The 17406-nt window shown below is 55.2% G+C and overlaps 6 protein-coding genes across 6 annotated transcripts; 5 read left to right on the top strand and 1 right to left on the bottom strand.

The window, feature by feature from the left end:
- Positions 1-611: 611 nt before the first annotated feature.
- Positions 612-3719, top strand: A1O7_00169 (uncharacterized protein; the record flags this gene model as incomplete). The annotated part of the gene is made up of 1 exon (XM_007754211.1): positions 612-3719. One exon carries the CDS (start codon positions 612-614, stop codon positions 3717-3719), a length of 3108 nt encoding a protein of 1035 aa, XP_007752401.1.
- Positions 3720-6417: 2698 nt separating this feature from the next.
- A1O7_00168 (AGC/YANK protein kinase) lies at positions 6418-8182 on the top strand (the record flags this gene model as incomplete). Its single annotated transcript, XM_007754210.1, has 4 exons — positions 6418-6460; positions 6505-6630; positions 6682-7609; positions 7660-8182. 4 exons carry the CDS (start codon positions 6418-6420, stop codon positions 8180-8182), a joined length of 1620 nt encoding a protein of 539 aa, XP_007752400.1.
- A 920-nt stretch (positions 8183-9102) lies between these two features.
- On the top strand, positions 9103-11121 carry A1O7_00167 (uncharacterized protein; the record flags this gene model as incomplete). Its single annotated transcript, XM_007754209.1, has 3 exons — positions 9103-9582; positions 9631-10977; positions 11029-11121. The coding sequence occupies 3 exons, from the start codon at positions 9103-9105 to the stop codon at positions 11119-11121; spliced, it is 1920 nt and encodes a 639-aa protein (XP_007752399.1).
- Positions 11122-11628: 507 nt separating this feature from the next.
- A1O7_00166 (uncharacterized protein) lies at positions 11629-12720 on the bottom strand (the record flags this gene model as incomplete). The annotated part of the gene is made up of 1 exon (XM_007754208.1): positions 11629-12720. The coding sequence occupies one exon, from the start codon at positions 12718-12720 to the stop codon at positions 11629-11631; it is 1092 nt and encodes a 363-aa protein (XP_007752398.1).
- Positions 12721-13945: 1225 nt separating this feature from the next.
- A1O7_00165 (serine/threonine protein kinase) lies at positions 13946-15688 on the top strand (the record flags this gene model as incomplete). The annotated part of the gene is made up of 7 exons (XM_007754207.1): positions 13946-14176; positions 14295-14375; positions 14448-14701; positions 14759-14949; positions 14977-15128; positions 15197-15292; positions 15353-15688. 7 exons carry the CDS (start codon positions 13946-13948, stop codon positions 15686-15688), a joined length of 1341 nt encoding a protein of 446 aa, XP_007752397.1.
- Positions 15689-16155: 467 nt separating this feature from the next.
- Positions 16156-17182, top strand: A1O7_00164 (uncharacterized protein; the record flags this gene model as incomplete). The annotated part of the gene is made up of 3 exons (XM_007754206.1): positions 16156-16480; positions 16604-16717; positions 16809-17182. 3 exons carry the CDS (start codon positions 16156-16158, stop codon positions 17180-17182), a joined length of 813 nt encoding a protein of 270 aa, XP_007752396.1.
- Between the last annotated feature and the right edge of the window lie 224 nt (positions 17183-17406).

Below are 17406 nucleotides of genomic sequence, written 5' to 3'. Positions count from 1 at the left end.
TGCCACCAATGATGTCAACAGCTCAAACAATATAGACTCCGACGCTTTGGATAGACTGAAATGTTCACACATATACGCATACTCGTACTTAGGAAGGATAACGGCTCCCCGAGTAAGCATCACGTCGCGTCTTGTAGATCATCGTGTCAAATGCTGACCAGATGCCACACAGGCCAGAAACAGAGGCAGGTTATCTGCGTGGCCTGAGTTTCGAGGAATTTCGTCGCCGCAGTACGAGCAACTCGTCGCCAGGAGAAATTGCCCGTGACAGGGTGCTCGAATATCACCCGACGTCGCCAGCGGGCGGAATCGAGGTTTCGAGACCCTCTCATGCGCTTGTGAAAAACCACTTTGTTGCCCCGGACAACGGCATCTGTTGCGCGCAAAGCAGCCTGCCTCTGCCTATCTTGCCGCCACCACCTCCCCACGATCGCGGACCTGGATCTGGAGTATATCACCCGACCTTTTCCTTCTTTGGCAGCGCTTTTCAGCCTCAGATAACACCGGAGTCGTCACTGAGCGTGTCTCTACCCGTTTCTGACTTCACCTTTGCGTTGCCGCCGGAGATGGTGCGAGAACACCAACCGGCGCGAAATCCATTGGGACCAGCCATGGGTAACTCCAAGCCTCCTCTAGAGTCCCAGGACAATGACAAGAAAGCCGTTCCTACCGAAATAGCTGCATCACAGCCACTTTATCCGAGCCTACAGAATGCCTTTGCAGATCAGCCTCAATTCGGGAGACCGTCAATGCCAGGCGCCTCTCCACAGCCGTATTCAAGAACACAGCCTCTTGTCAGACCGAACAGCTCTGCTCCGCGACAAGTCAGCGGCAGTCAACCACGAGACAAGTATTCCAACCTGTTCGTGTCTGCGAAGAATCCATCGCAGCGCCCAGCGCTACACAAACCGAGGGCTATTGCCGACCCTCTACAGGCCTTTAAGAGCGGCCAGACTGCGACGCAGCCCGCCACTTCGACTTCCTCACGACCAGATTCTCGTGATAGCGACTTGTACGAGATCTCCAAGCCTGCGAACGTTCCCAGCTGGCAGCCTAAACCTTTCGTCGCGCCCACGTTTTCATCTCATCAGCCTCCAAATCAATTCTTCAGACCTCAAAATGTCGTGGACCTCACAAGAGACCTTCCCGTTCCACAAAGAACTACGTACCCTTCGAATAACCCCTCCTACCAGTTCGACCGGTTTGAAGCCACAGATCCCTACACATATATGGATTCGGCCAAGGCTAACGAAGAGATCAAGGCTTTGCTGGAAGGCGCTCTCGAAGACGAGGAAGATATCCCGCGCACGAGACGGAGAAAGAAACAAGTGGACGAGAAGCTCGAAGATCTTGCCAACAAGGTGAAGGCCCTCGAGGTGACCAGTGAAGACAAGACAGACGACCCCAGTCACGAGAAGATTGAGGAAGAGGACGATGGTGTCGTTGAAGGTCTCAAGGTCAAACTGCTTCCTCATCAGATCGATGGTAGGGACTGGATGGTGAACAAGGAGACCGGGAAAAGCCCAACCAAAGGTGGCATTTTGGCCGACGACATGGGTCTCGGGAAGACTATCCAGTCGATTGCTCTAATTCTCACGAACCCTAAGCCCAGCGGAGAGGAAGCCTCAGGGGCCAAGCGCAAATTCCCAGAAGGAGTTGGCAAAGGCACACTTGTTGTCGCGCCCTTAGCTTTGATCAAGCAATGGGAAGGCGAAATCAAAGATCGCGTTGAAGAGGATCATGCCCTCAGAATATGCGTTCATCATGGCCCGCAGAGAGCGAAAAGTTGCAAGGAATTGAAAAAGTACGACGTCGTTATCACGACATACCAAACTCTGTCCTCCGAGCATGGCGGATGCTCAGAAACCCTCCGCGTTGGCTGCTTCGGTGTCCACTGGTACAGAGTCATCCTCGACGAGGCCCACTCAATCAAGAATCGCAACGCAAAAGCCACAAAAGCAGCCTGCGCGCTGGATGCCGTCTATCGCTGGTGTCTAACCGGGACGCCCATGCAGAACAACCTCGATGAGCTGCAAAGCTTGGTCCACTTCCTTCGCATCAAACCCTATTCTGAATTGGACCATTGGCGCGAGAACATTACTCGGCCCATGAACAACGGCAAGGCTGGTCTCGCATTTAGAAGACTCAAGCTCATCCTGAAGAGTTTCATGAAGCGCCGAACCAAGGATATTCTCAAGCAAGACAATCAGCCCAAAGATGGTAAAACTCGCGCCAAAAATGAAGGGAAAGACCCAGGGTTCAAGATAGTAGCTCGAATCGTGGAGACTGTCGAGGCTGAATTCAGTCAATCAGAGCAGGAGTTCTACAATCGACTGGAATCAAGAACGGATCGAAGTCTCGAAATGATGATGGCGGGGAATAAGATGAGCTATGCTTCGGCATTGGTTTTACTCATGCGCTTACGACAAGCATGCAATCACCCGAAGCTCACGGGCAGCGATCTGAGCACGGAGACTGATGCAACAAGTGGTAGTCAGACTCCGAGTCGTAGAAAGGCCAGCGCGGAGGACGATATGGACAATATTGCGAACATGCTTGGTGGACTGAGTGTCGAAACCAAGAAGTGTGATATGTGTCTAACCGAATTGACGCCTGGAGAGGCCGCTAAGGGTGCAATTCGATGTTGGGAGTGTCAAGAGGATCTGGACAAGCAGAACGATCGAGTCAAGGCGGTTGTGAAGAAGAAGAAAGAGAAGAGACGCAAATCAGAGGTCAAGACAATCAAAGCGCAACGAAAAGTAGCACGACACGTTGTTCTGGACAGCGACGATGAAGATGATGCTGAAACCCCCGAAGACGACGAGGAGATTTCCTCCCCTTCAGGCGAGGACGAAGACGAAGATGACGACTACACCTCCTCTGACGAAGCGGACGCCTCCCCACCCACAGTCATGCAATCCACAAAGATCCGCCACCTTCTGCACGTCCTCAAAGAAGACAGCCACAGGCACAAATACATTGTCTTCTCTTTCTTCACATCGATGCTCGACCTCATCGAGCCGTTTCTGAAGACAAGCCGGATCCGCTACGTCCGTTACGATGGAAAGATGCGCAACGACGCGCGTGAAGCGTCTCTCCACGCCCTCCGTACTGACCCCTCGACAAGAGTTCTGCTCTGCTCGCTTCGGGCTGGCAGCCTTGGCCTCAATCTGACGGCGGCAAGTCGGGTCGTGATCCTTGAGCCGTTCTGGAATCCCTTTGTCGAGGAACAAGCGATTGATCGCGTCCATCGATTGAATCAGACCGAAGATGTCAAAGTCTATAAGATGACCATTAAGGGCACTGTCGAGGAGAGAATACTGGAACTCCAAGAGAAGAAGCGCGAGTTGGCGAGGCAGACCATTGAAGGCCAGGCGGGCAAGAAGAAGGCCCTGGGTCTGAGTCTGCAGGATATGATGCGGTTGTTTCGCCGGGACGCGGAGGACGAGACGCCCATTGATGTTGAGCAAGTGGGCAAGGGACGGAGTAAGGGATTGTTGGAGCGACGAGCGGATGTGCCGACAACGATCCCGGGTTCAGAGGCAGCCTCTTCTTCTTCCATCACTACTGGTGCGAACGGAGACGGTCGCAACCATGCTCATGCTCAAGCTCCGCGGAGGGGCGCCAGTGGTGGTGGATGGTCCAGCAACAAGCCGCGCGTGAGTGGTGATGGCAGCAAGAGGAATGAGAATCCTGTCTTTGGTAGACGATGGGATTGAGCTTCTCAAGCCATGTGTACACCTTGACGTGGGCGTGTGGCCCATTTTTGGCTGGCAATATGGTTAGTGGAATGGATGCTTGGGTATGGGCTCGGCATGACGATGGCATGGGGCGTCAGCATGGGCATGAGCATGTTTGCTAGATTAATGCATGAGCCTCCTTAGAGAGGCGAGCGAATGCCAGTCAAGCAAGTTAATGACTTGAATTCATCTGACGGATCGACAGCGTGCATCCATGTACTCACCTCTCCGGTCATGCTCTTGTCGATGCTTGACCAGAGCCTGCAGGTCGGACCTTGGTGCGTTCCATGCCTAGGGTTTTTGCACAAGGTGTCGTCGCGAGATTGACTATTTCACACCGTCACTGGAAGTGATCGATGAAGATGGAGCTTACGTTATCCGAGTACCTCGTACTCCGTAAAATCTGAAGAACAGACGGTGGCAATTCGATCAGCAGCCCGAGGCTCGTTGTTGTATAAAGAAGCCTGTTGATATGGAACCGAGGAATCGCCACGGCTTTCCAATAGAAGCCATGTCTTCTGGGTCTCCAACATTCTGAACGATTTCTTCTCGCCCACAAACGCTGTTGCTCCTTGTCAAAGAGGCAACGTTTGCCTGATTGGACTTTTGCCCGAGCCAATGCACAGATGTTTCAAGACCGGGGTCAGCTGCAGCAACAACGTGGCAGCCACCTTCCAAGATCCGTGTGCCAGGGCCAACGGGCGCCATGTCACAGTGGTGGCTGCTACCGCGTTCGGCGACATGAAGCCATTGCTTCCTCTTGGGGACGCAGGGTGCCTCGACTCTCGAGAATACAAAGGTGGCAACGACCGTGTGGGAGCTCTTGACGACTCGGATACGGACAGTATTCCGGGAGTTGCCATTGCCACTGCCCCAATGCGCACCCTGCGGATTCCGTACACCGTACGGTCCCGGGGATCCCCTTAAACCTCCAGGAAATCATGTCGCTATCACAAGCCAAACCGCACCTTGGCGATCCTGCAAAAGCACAAATCAGGAGAGCAGACGTTCATCGGCAGCGACGCAAGTGGAGAGCTCTCGAAACACTAGCGACATGGACTGAAGCGGGATCGTCATCGAAAGACAGAGACAACGTCAGAAAAGAGAGACCACGAATGGGACTAGGTACTGTAGCCTGCAGATTCCCCGAGAAAGGGGTATCTCGTAAGGCTTGGGGTGGTGAAACGTGGGTCAGCCAGGCTTTCAGAAGGTTGGCTGCATGAAGCCTAACTGCTTGAAGATCCTGCGTCCGCCCCGTGGAAGCAGTAACGTCTCAAGCCACGCCGACGGCACAGTTGAGATCGCATCACTAATCTGACTTCAGTCGCCCAGTATGAGGTACTGTTCTCTGGAAATATGGAGTAGGGTTTGAGCATTCATGGTTCGCAAGGCGAAGGGCATGAGAGCCAAGGCCACGATTGCCCCCTCAGAAGTGGCGCCTACCAGTAAGAGAGGCCTGAAGCTTCTAGGCTTTCTAACTGTGTGGGTTGCGCCTCTAGGCGTCCAATCGGCGCTGCATCTCCACGACAGCCTCTGCTCTTGCCATGTGCTGGGGGCAATGCATCACACCTCGTGGAACACGTTGGGCGCCCGTCTTGAGTCTTGGAACCTTCCAATACGGCTTCGAGAAAAGTCTGCCGACTGGGGGCGCTTCACTCTCAGTACTGTCCACTACAGGCATACAATGTTCATATCGCGGACAGTGAACTGGAGAGTGATAGTGCAAGCACCCCAAACTCTCGTCGTGACCCTGCGCGCGGTACCGTGGCTGTTCAGTTTCAGCTCGTGGGGATTCTCGGATTCTCGTTCCTTCCTCCACGTGCTTGATCTTCACGTAACTACCAGATACCAACAGGCTCACTTCGTGCCCCAGGCGACGTTGTGCTGTTCCCTTTGCCATTGACGGCCGGTGGACTAACTGCGTTGGAAGGAGTAGCGGCATCCCTGCAAGACCTGCAAGGTTCGCCTCCGCCTTACCAGACTAGACGGCTAGAGCGAGCATCATGCTTTGGCTACTGCATCCTGGGTCCTAGTACTAGACCCTGACCACATCCTCCACGACGGGTTTCGGTCCAGCACTTTCAACTCTGAGTCTGCTCCCTATCTGGCCTCTAGGCACACCTAAGCTATTATTCTCCAGAACGTTCAACACCAGGATTTTTATAGAATTAACAGCTGTCAAAGAGTCTCTGTCGAAGTCCTTCTGCCCGCTTGGTTCCCGCTGGCGCTGCCCTTTCATTCCTGCCTGAGAATCCCCGGGATCTTCCCACCAACTCAACGTTCCTTCTCGAACCTGTGCTTCCGCCGTCTGTCCCCCGACTCCTCTTTCGATTGCCGATTTGGACTCTCCCTGGATTCCAACCTCGGTTATGTCTAGCTAGGCAGGCTCCGGTATATGCTGAACGAAGGTCATGTGGATTGGATAAATCTCATCTTCGCTTCAAAGCCTGATCGTCAGGCGCTCAACTCCATCGCAAAGCTTCACCGCTCTCCAGCGCATATCCGCCCACACCCGTCGTCACCACCTCCCCCACGTTCGCCATTTGCACGACCACTGTACTTCCCCTCCAGACTTTCGATCAATTGTGTGATAACCAGTCATCTTATGTTACTTTCGGTGCTATCGAGGCTGTAACAGTGGAGGGTTCGTGGCTGGCTCGCCTGCCGTACTTGGTCAATGGGGAACTCTCAAGGCAAACCTGTCGTCTTGACCGATGAAGGTGAGTTTTCCGCCCTTGGCGTCAACATGTGCTCACTACATTAGCAGTCAACCTCAATCATTTTCGGCTCTTAAGGGTGGTGGGCAAAGGCGCCTTCGGGAAAGTTCGGATTGTCGAGCGGAAAGACTCAGGCCTGACCTTTGCCCTCAAATACATCCGCAAGGATGAAGGTAGGCGCAAGTGATTTGACATGTGGCAAGTCTGTCCCTGACCGCGAGCAGTGGTCCGGTCCGAAAGCGTGCGCAACATCATTCGAGAGCGGCGAATGCTTGAACATCTCAACCACCCATTCTTATGCAATCTCCGCTACAGTTTTCAGGATGTCGAATATCTCTACCTCGTCGTCGATCTGATGAATGGTGGTGATCTTCGCTTCCACATCCAACGCAAGGCTTTCACGGAGGATACCATCCGCTTCTGGATGGGAGAGCTGGCCTGCGCATTGCGATACATTCACAGCCAGGGCATCGTCCACCGAGACGTGAAACCGGACAACGTTCTGCTCGACTCGGAAGGCCATGTGCACCTAGCAGACTTTAACGTGGCCTCCGATTTCAAGCCCGGCAGACCGCTTACGAGCAAGTCCGGTACCTTGGCCTACCTGGCGCCTGAGGTGTTTCGGGGACACGGATACTACAGCGAGGTGGACTGGTGGTCCTTGGGCGTGACGATGTATGAGTGCGTATATGGGAAACGGCCCTTTGAAGGCAGGACCCACGAAGAATTGGTCGACCAGATATGTGCCGCCAACCCTCGATATTTCATTACCAAACCCCCGGTATCAATGCCGTGCCTACATGCTATGACATCGCTAATTGAGAGGGACCGCCGCAAACGAATTGGTGCGACGGGCTTCGACACCTTCACCTCACATCCCTTCTTCAGCTCGCTTAGCTTCGAGGCACTGGAACGAAAGCAAATAGCTCCCATCTTCATTCCGTCCAGTGAGAAGACAAACTTTGACGCCACATACGATCTTGAGGAGTTGTTGCTAGAAGAGGCACCCTTGGAAGCCAGGGCGAGGAAACAAAAACCGCGAGCGGAGCTGCGTGACGACGCTACGAGCAAAGAGATCCGAGAAGACGAGCTGCACCGCATGATAGAGACCATGTTTGAACCCTTTGACTACACCCTGGCGAACTATGAAGTGTATGAACAGACTTCTCCGCGGACACCAGACCAATGCTAACAGTGTCTAGGAATGCTGCGGCTGCGGTGGCTGGCACTGTGCCGGAAGAACATGTCGAACTAGATTTGGACACAACCCCCGCCGACGCAAATTCTGTTCCCACATCGCCTGATGGATCGCCACCGCTTTCTCCCAGCATCGGTACGTCGACCACCAGAGCAGAGGAGAACTTACCGCCCCTGGATGAACTCAGAATGACACTTCCACCGGCACCCGTACAACACACACGGCCCGCATCCTCGTCGAAGTCGTTCAGCAGACCGATTCCACCGCAGCGACCACCGCCCGCAACGCGGCAGACGAGTAAAGGTGGTGGAATACAGATGGTGCTGGATGAATCAGGGAGCTGGACCAATCTGGCGGATCAGACTGCACCGACTCCGCAAGATAGCTCAGCAGACGGAGGCAAGCATGAAAAGTCAGGAGGCAGCATGTTAGGATTCCTGAGCAGGAAGAAAGGTCGGGATCGAAGCCCCAAACCGAAAGAGGCGGGAGTGCTGGGCAAGATTGGGGCGAGACACATTATTAATTGAACAAAGCAGTGCGGGACGACGTACCAGACCTTAGCAGGTGGCACGAGCCTGACCGGTTCTGCCGAAGCGCGTGGACGCGTTGGGTACAGCAATTGACCGTGAACAAAGGAGGACGATTTAGCAAACGCAACAGCCAAGGTCAGGTTCTAGAGAGAGCAAGAGAAGAGACCAGACGAGGTTGATACGGTCCGGCATGAGTCAGGCGTACAGGATGGAAGGACAGGGCATAATCAAGACACGACTGACTGCATGAAGGGTACTAGCATGGATCACGGCGGAGTTGTACCATTAGTGTAGACAGTTGTAATACCACGACAATGGCATGGCAGATAAAGTACGGAGAACTGAGCGCCGTCATGAGAGTCGTGGACAGTCTACAGAGTTAAGGGTACAGAGGATTATTTCTACGGTGGGGGGAAGCCGCTGAATGTGGGGTGGATGCTGACGCCTCCAAGTCGGGCAGTTTAGGCGACTGGCTCACTGGTTGTTTGGCGGTTGCCCGGCATGGGACGAGCTTGTGCTGGGGGGATCCACCATGCAACAAGCTCCAACCCAGCAGTGCAACAAACCAAACATCAACATCTCTGACCAGCTCTCGTTTCTCGTGTTCATTCCCATTGTAGCACCTCTGCAGCGTTCCGGTCTCTTTGCTGGACTGCTCTCTCCTCGATTGGGCCTCAATCACTGTGCTGCATTCAACTATTATGTGCACCTCTTAATCCCCCCGTCGAAGGAGAGAACTCGGCGACCATCACATCAGGCGCGTCGCGTGCAATATCCATACCCCTCCGCCCTGCCATCCTTGCTCAACTCCAACCTCCACCCAGCTACCAGCATCCAGCAACCCGCGACCAGCAATATCCTTATGAATGGCCGCTGCTGTATTCATTCCGCCTTCGCCGCATGACCCGTTTGCGAAAATGGCTACTTCCTCACGTCGACTGCCGCTCGCTAGCATTTCCAATACCACCAATTCTCCTCACCGTCCACTCCCCAACAGTGGCACGAAACGTCCCCGGGCCCTAGCAAACCTCCCGCAGCAGGAAAATGAGCCGCCTCAAAAGCGGTTGGCAAGCGAGAAGGGCCCGCGTGTGGTCCTCCACCCCATCACGCCGCAGAAGCAGCCGCCACCATCCATGCCAGAGGGCCGTGTCTTTGAACGGGGTCAAGGAGAGGACCGGTCCACGGCGTTCCAGCGGAAGCTGGTGGCTGCCCGAGACAAGGACAGGACTGGCGGCCTGCGCGCGACAAAGAACGTCGACGCTCCGTCAAAAGAAGATTCCATGAAGCTATGGCAGAGACAATATAGGAAACTGTTCCTAACATTCCGCTTCTATTTCGACGGCTTTTCAGACGAGGCCAAATCTCGGTGTCTGCGGCAGATCACCGCTCTTGGAGGGGTACGTTTACAGTCATGATCTAGGAAGGCGTCACTAACATTGCTCTAGCGCGAGGAGAAGTTTTTCTCAAAAGACGTCTCACACATAGTCACCACCCGCCCGATACCAGGCGAACTTGGGAAGAATGGCTCGGCAGCTGACCACTCTGGCCAACACTCCCCTACCGAGGACCAACCCCAGACGATCAATCCTTCTTTACTCGAAAAGCATCCCCGCGGACAGACGGCCGCAAGTGTCACACGCAATGGCACTAACCAGCTGGACATTCTCGTCAGAGGAAAGGAAATGGGTATCAAGATTTATTCCGTCGACAAACTGCAGAGGCTCATCAGTTCCATGCTTGCGGGTACCGATGGCCATAGCCACAACACGAAAGGCACGTCCCATACCGCGCGCCAGCAAAGAGAAGATTTGGGCGAGGTCTTGCGAAACGAGAAGCTTGGAGTGGCCTCGGAGCGAGAACTGCCATTGACCTCATTGGTGCCTTTTAAGGGACCGTTTGTCTATGTTCACGATATGGACGAGAAGTATCGCCCTACCATGGTCAGAGAGTACCCGAAGCCTGCAACAAGGGCCGAAGGCGAGTGGCCCCAGTTCCGGTCCGCCGGCATTGGAAAGTGCCCGTTTGTCGTCGATCCGAACTTCGAGCAAGACCAAAGAAGAGCTCAGAAGCGGGCTCTTCAGCAGGAGCAACAACGTCAGCTGCAGCAACGACGGGAACAGCAGATCCCGCGCACGCGGTCGAACGTTAGTGTCTCGACTACGGTCCCCCCGGCCCTCAGGCGCGTCAGTCCCAGGAAACCTTTGGCAAGTGTCCAGGCCCCTGCGAGAGCCGTTCCAGACGTTGTCAAGGACGAGAAAGAGCCGAAGAGCTATTCTTCTACCGTGGATCGTCAGCCATCCTTTCCACCGATGCCGAGGCGCGCCGAAGTTGAATTTGTGCGCCCACCCAAGCTACAACTCGGGCGAGAGCCCGCCGCGTCGGGCATCCAAAGGTCGAACCTGACCTCGGCCATCCAATCCCAGATGATTTCTTCTACCGCTGCTACCGGCGTCAAGGCGGGGACCAGCAAGGAGGTGCACCAGCAGTTGAAACGTCAAGTCCTCGAACGGACACATACCGGAAGTCTCTCTGTCGGATCTATCCCGTCTTCTCATCGCATGACTGACCTCGCCGGCGCTCTGAAGACGGCTCGAGCCCCTGCACCGCAAAGAGCAGCCAAGAGCAAGGCGCAGGAGAAGTTGGGTGGAATCCAAGAAGAGGTGGACCCGCACGAGGACGACATTGCTGCGGAGAGGGCAGCGCATGCTTCGAGAAAGAAGAAGTCGGTGAGGAAGGATCCGAAGCCCGGCTATTGCGAGAACTGTCGCGACAAATACGAAGACTTTGACGAGGTAAGGCGTGCGGCCATGACGTACAGGTTCCACCTGCTGACATGAAAGTAGCATGTTGTTTCACGCAAACACCGCAAGTTTGCCATGACTCAGTCCAACTGGACCGATCTCGATGCCCTCCTTGCCAAGTTGCAAGAGCCGTAGATCCTCCAACGCGGCACTTTGGGACGACTTGCACAGCGCGGTATTTTCGCTCACTTTGACCACGAGTATCATTACAGTGTACTTGTTTGAACTGCATTTTAGCCAGTCACGTTTTAACTTGCGCGAGGGGAGCCGAGCACCAGCCGGCTCGGGTGCGGGAGTGTAGCCATTGGGCTACACGTGTGGATTCGACTCATACATGGACCGTCAACCATTTAATTAATACAATAGCTATCTACGTGTTGCACACGAGGGGCGTAGAAGTGGTGGGCCATTGTGGCCGGAAAGGACGCGGCGGACAAAATATTGGTGTCTGATGATCTCGAGCTCATTGACTCGTGCTATTGAATGCTTCCTTTACTCGTTTCGTGCTGCCCTTATCGCCGGCGCAGATGTCAGCAGTCCCCTGTTCCCTGCTTTCCAAGATGGTCGCTGTCGTCAATTTCGGGATCTGCCCACTGGTCTCCAGTCTCCACCGACTAGCACGGGGTTGACAACAAGACTCGTTCACGACATCGCTGTCAATCCAGACTCTTCGAGACTCTTCAAAACATGCGTCCCAGAGGACGCGACGCCCGCGTACCCGTTGAACTGCTCATTCTCCGCCAACAACAGAGGCAGCTCGTCCTCCCGGAACGACGCCAGGACATTCTTCTCCCTCGGGTTCCATCCCAACTCCCTCAACCTGTCTCCCCGACTCCTCGAATTTGCGCCCACCGTCGTCGGCGAATACGGCCCAAACAGATCCGGATACAGCTCCTTTGGCACATTCCGCGGTTCAGGATCCTCGATCCGTCCGGCCTGGTACAACTGCCTGCCAATCTCCGCAGCGGCATCCCTCCATAACATCTCCTCGCCGTTTTCGCAGAAAAAGTAAGGATTCCGGAGCACCTCCTCGGCGCTGCTCCTCTCCATCCAGCGCAAGATGACCATGTACGCGCGCACCAAGTCTTGCACGTGGATGTTGCACCGCACCGACAACCCCTTGCCGATGACGGGCGCGAAGCCATGCTTCAGCGCGAACCGCGTCATGGTGGGCAATTGGATGGACAGGCGCGGGATGTGTTTGCCCACGCCGTACACCAGCGTCGGGAGGATGACGATGATCTTCGCTCTTGTGGCGAGTTGCTTGCGCGCGGCGAGGATGGCCAGGTCGATCGCCCGATGTGGTGCGTCCGGTGGTATGGCGTCGATCTCGTCGGGTCGTGAGTCCGAGTAGATCCTGTCGGAGATGTACATGCCCCGCGAATTGTCTACCAGACAAGACGTGCCGCTGGTGTGGATGTAGATCGTGGGTAGGCCCCCAGCGGCCCGCTCGCGCACGCCCGCAAGCACGGCCTCCACGGATGGTAGATGGTCGGCCGTCGCGGCGTGGATGGTGATACTGTGCGAGGCTGTGTGCTGGCGAATCAGGTCGAAGTCGTCGAGCGTGCCGATGATGATCTTTGCGGACGGGTAGTGCTGCTTGATCTGCTCGGCGTGCTCTGAGCGACGGACCAGCGTGGTGATGGTGTAGTCGTCTTGAAGGAGGAGCTCGATCAGGTCGGCTCCTATGAGGCCGGGGCCGATGAGGAAGACGTCCTTTGCTGGGGAGGACATGATCCTGCGGAGCGTGGCAGTTGTAGATTGAGTGCGAGTTATAGATTGACGGGATCAACTCGTTAATTAGTTGTGGTGTTCGAACCACCATGTAATTCCCGTAATCCTGGCAGCAATCACACCCGCTCATTCGGAATGTGTGTGTACTCGTTTTGAAACCGGACACGGGCACTCGCGATCACTACTATATCACTGCTCACTCACCTCGTCACCCCGTCCTTGGTCATCTCTCCACGGTCGTTCTCCGCAACATGCGTTGCATGCAAGCCTCCGCTCCCCGCATCTCCAAGAACGTCCATATGCAGGGGGAGCAGGTGTTTTTGCACGATTGGTCGGTGCTCAATCTCGACGGCACAGCCGTTCATCGAGCGGGAACGGTCCCAGGAAACAGCGTGCTCTCTGTGGAGGTACTGTAGCATCACTCGTACGCTGCTCGCGCGAAGCTGTCACCTCACTTCACCCTCACCTCTCTTGAGTGAAGTCTGCAGCCAAGAAAGAAGAGCTGGCGAGCACGTGGCCCGTGCGGCACTGGCTGCCAAAATCTTCAACTTCAGCCTCGAATCCGCAACTTCGTTCCCCTTCGTTCCCCTTCGTTCCCGCATAATGGGCAGTTCTTCCACATTGTGGCAGACCCTGCCATCATCGGAAATGTTCAAGTCATGCCGTGATCTCTGATTACATGCTATCAACACACAGATTGATACGAGGTACCAGTACGGCGTGGCTCTTTTCTGGCAACAATGAAAGTCCCGTCTTTGTCCAACTTGATTGGTTTGTCCACGCAACGACCGTGAGCTCGAAAACCAACCATTGAGCCTCCCTCAAGATCATGCCAAATCCGGACGGCTTCGTCTGGGTCAGACGCTCCACTGGCCCTTTGCTGGAGGTATTCGAACAATGAAGCTCCCAGCATCGCGAATGGTCTGTATGGTTGCTCTTCTGCGAGCGAGCGAGTCTCCACCGGCCCTTTCTCGAGGTTCGAACAATGAAGCTTCAGCAACTCGAATGTCTGCCTTGGGCTCCCTTGTGCTTCTCGGTCTGTGCGAGGAGGCCTCCTTGGATTTTGTCTCCCATTCGTTTCATTGCCTTTCCGTGCTATATTGTGAGAATCAAGACATACACTGACATCAGAAACACGTTATACCCTGCTATATGGCGACAATCGAGACACTAACATCCAAACACGTTATATCCGGTGAATCGGTAAGTGGGACATTTCGCAGCCATGAAGGAACGAATCATGAGATTCCGAGATTTCGACACGGAGTGGACAGTCTTGACTGCCACGTCGGAGGACCCTTACAAGCGGGCCCGGTGGACGAGGGACGAGGACCTAGTGTTGAAACGGGTACGGAAGTGGAGGGCCAGACATTCATGGTACGACGGTCGGGCAGAGATGTTTGCCTTGTCGAGAGCGTATATGGAGCATGACCCCGACAAGGACAGTGCGTGGGAGGTACGTTGAGTTCACCCTGACTTTCGTGGATACTGCTGCTTTTTGTAGGAGTGGCTGTTCTTCCCTTGCATGTTGCTCTTCAGAATTCATGTGGCTGACATCTGTTTCCAATCACTAGTGCGTCGATCTTCTAGGCGCCGGGGCTTTTGGCATGGTAGGTAAATGGTGCAAGTTCGATACGAAACGCAGGATCACCGATGTGAGTAGCTTTACCCATGGTGTTGTACCCAATGTCATACAACGTGGCTGACTAGGTATCGACATACTTCAGACCGTGGCGATCAAGCAATTCAACTACGAAGGCTGGGAGTGCGACTCGGATGGCAGACCTGGGGTCCCCGCCGAAGTAGCGCTGCCGGAAGCTCTCGATCGTCAAGGGTGCAATAGCATCGCCGAGATTCGGACGGCCAGATTCTTCGACGTCAAGCGCCCGAAGTGGAGAATTTACCTCCAGTACTATGGACATGGCACGCTGGGGGACTTGGTGCAGAGGTACCGGGAGAAGAGCGCCGAAGAGGGACGGAGGTGAGCCGCTGTCCGGGACCAACAGATCATCTCGTTGCTAACGTGTCGCATCCCCAGTGTACACATTCCAGAAGACTTCATATGGCAAGCATTCAACGACTTTGCCACGGCCTACCACCACATGCACTTCTTCCGCCTCAAGTCGCTCGGAGCCAAGGGGCGTGGTGCAGATGTAGCCAACGGGCATTTTGTCCTGCATCTGGATCTGAAGGATACGAATGGGAAGCCGCAAACAATGTGGTGTAATTGTGCGATATGACTGACTTGCTTTCTAGTCCTTCTCGGAGACGCACCCAGCGATGAGAAGTTCATGCCCTATCCCAGGCTGAAGATCGCCGACTGGGCGCTGGGGGAGTGCACGAGTCGTTACGATCCCAAGAATAGCCGGAAATTCAGGAACAATGGGACCATCTGTTGGATGCCACCGGTGAGTAAGGAGTACTCTGGCGATCGGGCCGGAGTGGTGCCACAGGCTAACCAGCCCCCTCACCACAGGAACAATACGATTGCAACCGCTTCGGGCAGAACTGGGAGCGCAATGTCATGGGCGGGACAAACCGTGCGTACAGCGCCAAGCACGCCCTCTGGCAGGTAAGTAGATTTCGACGTGTGCATGTACTGCTTAGGCAGATGCTGACGACAACTTACTAGATGGCCGCCAACATTTACGGCATGATGGAGCTCGATTTGGACAATAAGAAGCTCGAGGAAAAGCTCAGGGAAGCCGAACGTGATGAGTATCATACTCGCAAGAATGGGTATTCTCTGGTGCCTGGGTATCGGCATCGACGCTACTCGTCCGAGCTGTGCCAACTGGTGGAAGATTGTCTCAGCATTAGACCTGAAGATAGGCCCGAGCCGGAGTGTCTAAAAAGCAGGGTCAGGAAGGGTTTGGAGCCGTGTCTTAAGAGGTACGCGAGGACTGGGACGTATCAAAAGCTGGAAGCTACAAAGGCCGAGTGGGGGACAGTCAAGCTGAGCGAGTGACTGTCCGTGTAGGACGATGTGGATCAGATAATCTGGACGCGATTTCTTGCGAATGTTGTCTTTTACAGTCGAGAGACCGCAGAAGCATGCTTTAGGTAGACGGATAGTATATCAAGCGGTTTGGAGAAGTGTAGGGAGCAGTGGTCCGTGTTTTATCCAAGTACCCTGTATTCGTAGGCAAGGCTGCCACAGAGCCTCGCACAGGTTGATTGGCCAGTGGCTCACCCAATCGAACACCTCATTCTGCGGAGCTTCGAAGAATAATCCCCTTCATATATTGCTACCTGCTACTTTGTACAGTGCCTTCGGTTGCTCAGCTACGGCGTCACAATACCCTGTCAGTGTGAACGAGGACGTCGAACACCAGCGCGGCGACTGCTAGGTTCCGACGACAAAGGATGAGCTGACGACTCCTACGGCGCTCTACACCACCACCACCACCACCACTCCTACTCCCACGAACAACCATGTCGTGCCTCAACCACCTCCACTCCCCCCTCCGCCGCCTCCTACGCGAAGCCACCCGCTCACCTAGTCGAGATCTTCCCGCCTTCCTCGTCCCAGCAATCACAATCGCAGTGGCCGCCAGACCCCGGAGCACCAGGCCCGCGTCAACGCTCTCGAGCGCTCACACTCCTGCTCCTGGTCCCTCGCACCAGTCCCGGATCGGCCGCACACCTATCAATGTCCCGCCTGAAGTGCAGCTCCGGTTCTATGAGCTCCCCAAGGGGAACACGCGCAGCCGACATCCCGACACGCCGAACATGGCCGTGGAAGTTACGGGGCCGTTGGGTACGTACCTACGTGCGCGGGATCCCCTCAGGAAGAGATGGGAAGGGGTTCATTGTATCGATGCAAACGCAGACACTGAGATGCTGAGATCGATTGATACTGATACGCTCTTTCCCCATCTAGGCCAATTGACCGTCCCCCTCCCTCCATACCTGCACGCGCAGCACGACGAGGCCGCCAGAAAAATCTCCGTCCGAGTCGACGACGTGGCAGAGAAACACCAGCGCGCCATGTGGGGTAAGCAGATACCCTACTCCATACCTATTGTATTCCTGAAGAAACACGGCGAGCGTCCGTTGACTGACACACCCACGCTTCCCGCACACAGGAACAATGCGCGCCCTCCTCCAGAACTCCATCTCCGGCGTCAGCGAAGGCCACCTCTCCATCCTGAGGCTCGTCGGCGTAGGCTACCGCGCGACCATCGAACCCACGGCCACCACCGTCGCCGCGACGTACCCGGGCCAACAGTTCGTCAACCTCAAGCTCGGGTATGCGCACCCCGTGGAACTGGGTGTGCCGAGGGGCGTTACGGCGTCGACGCCCCAACCGACGCGGATCCTGCTGCAGGGCGTGGATAGGCAGGTCGTCAAGCAGTTCGCGGCGCAGATCCGGATGTGGAGGAAGCCCGAGCCGTACAAGGGGAAGGGCATCTTTGTGGATGGCGAGACGATCCGGTTGAAGGCCAAGAAGATCAAGTGAGCGAGATACGGTAGTACTGTACGCTGTGAGTAAGTGGGTGGATGTGTGGTTGAATGGCGAGGGGGGAGAGGAGGCGAGCGAGGGAGTGACTAAGTGATTCACCGGCTTGTATCGGTGCTGGTGCTGTGCTGGTGCCCTGTTGGAGCTGGAACTAGAACTGGAGCCATGCCTGGCCGGCTGACTGGCAAGCTAGCCTGACGGAAATCCAGCCGTTATTGTTCATT

Source organism: Cladophialophora yegresii, assembly GCF_000585515.1.
Source record: "Cladophialophora yegresii CBS 114405 chromosome Unknown aczIN-supercont1.1, whole genome shotgun sequence".
Lineage (NCBI taxonomy): Eukaryota > Fungi > Ascomycota > Eurotiomycetes > Chaetothyriales > Herpotrichiellaceae > Cladophialophora > Cladophialophora yegresii.
This window is presented reverse-complemented; position numbering and strand designations above follow the sequence as displayed.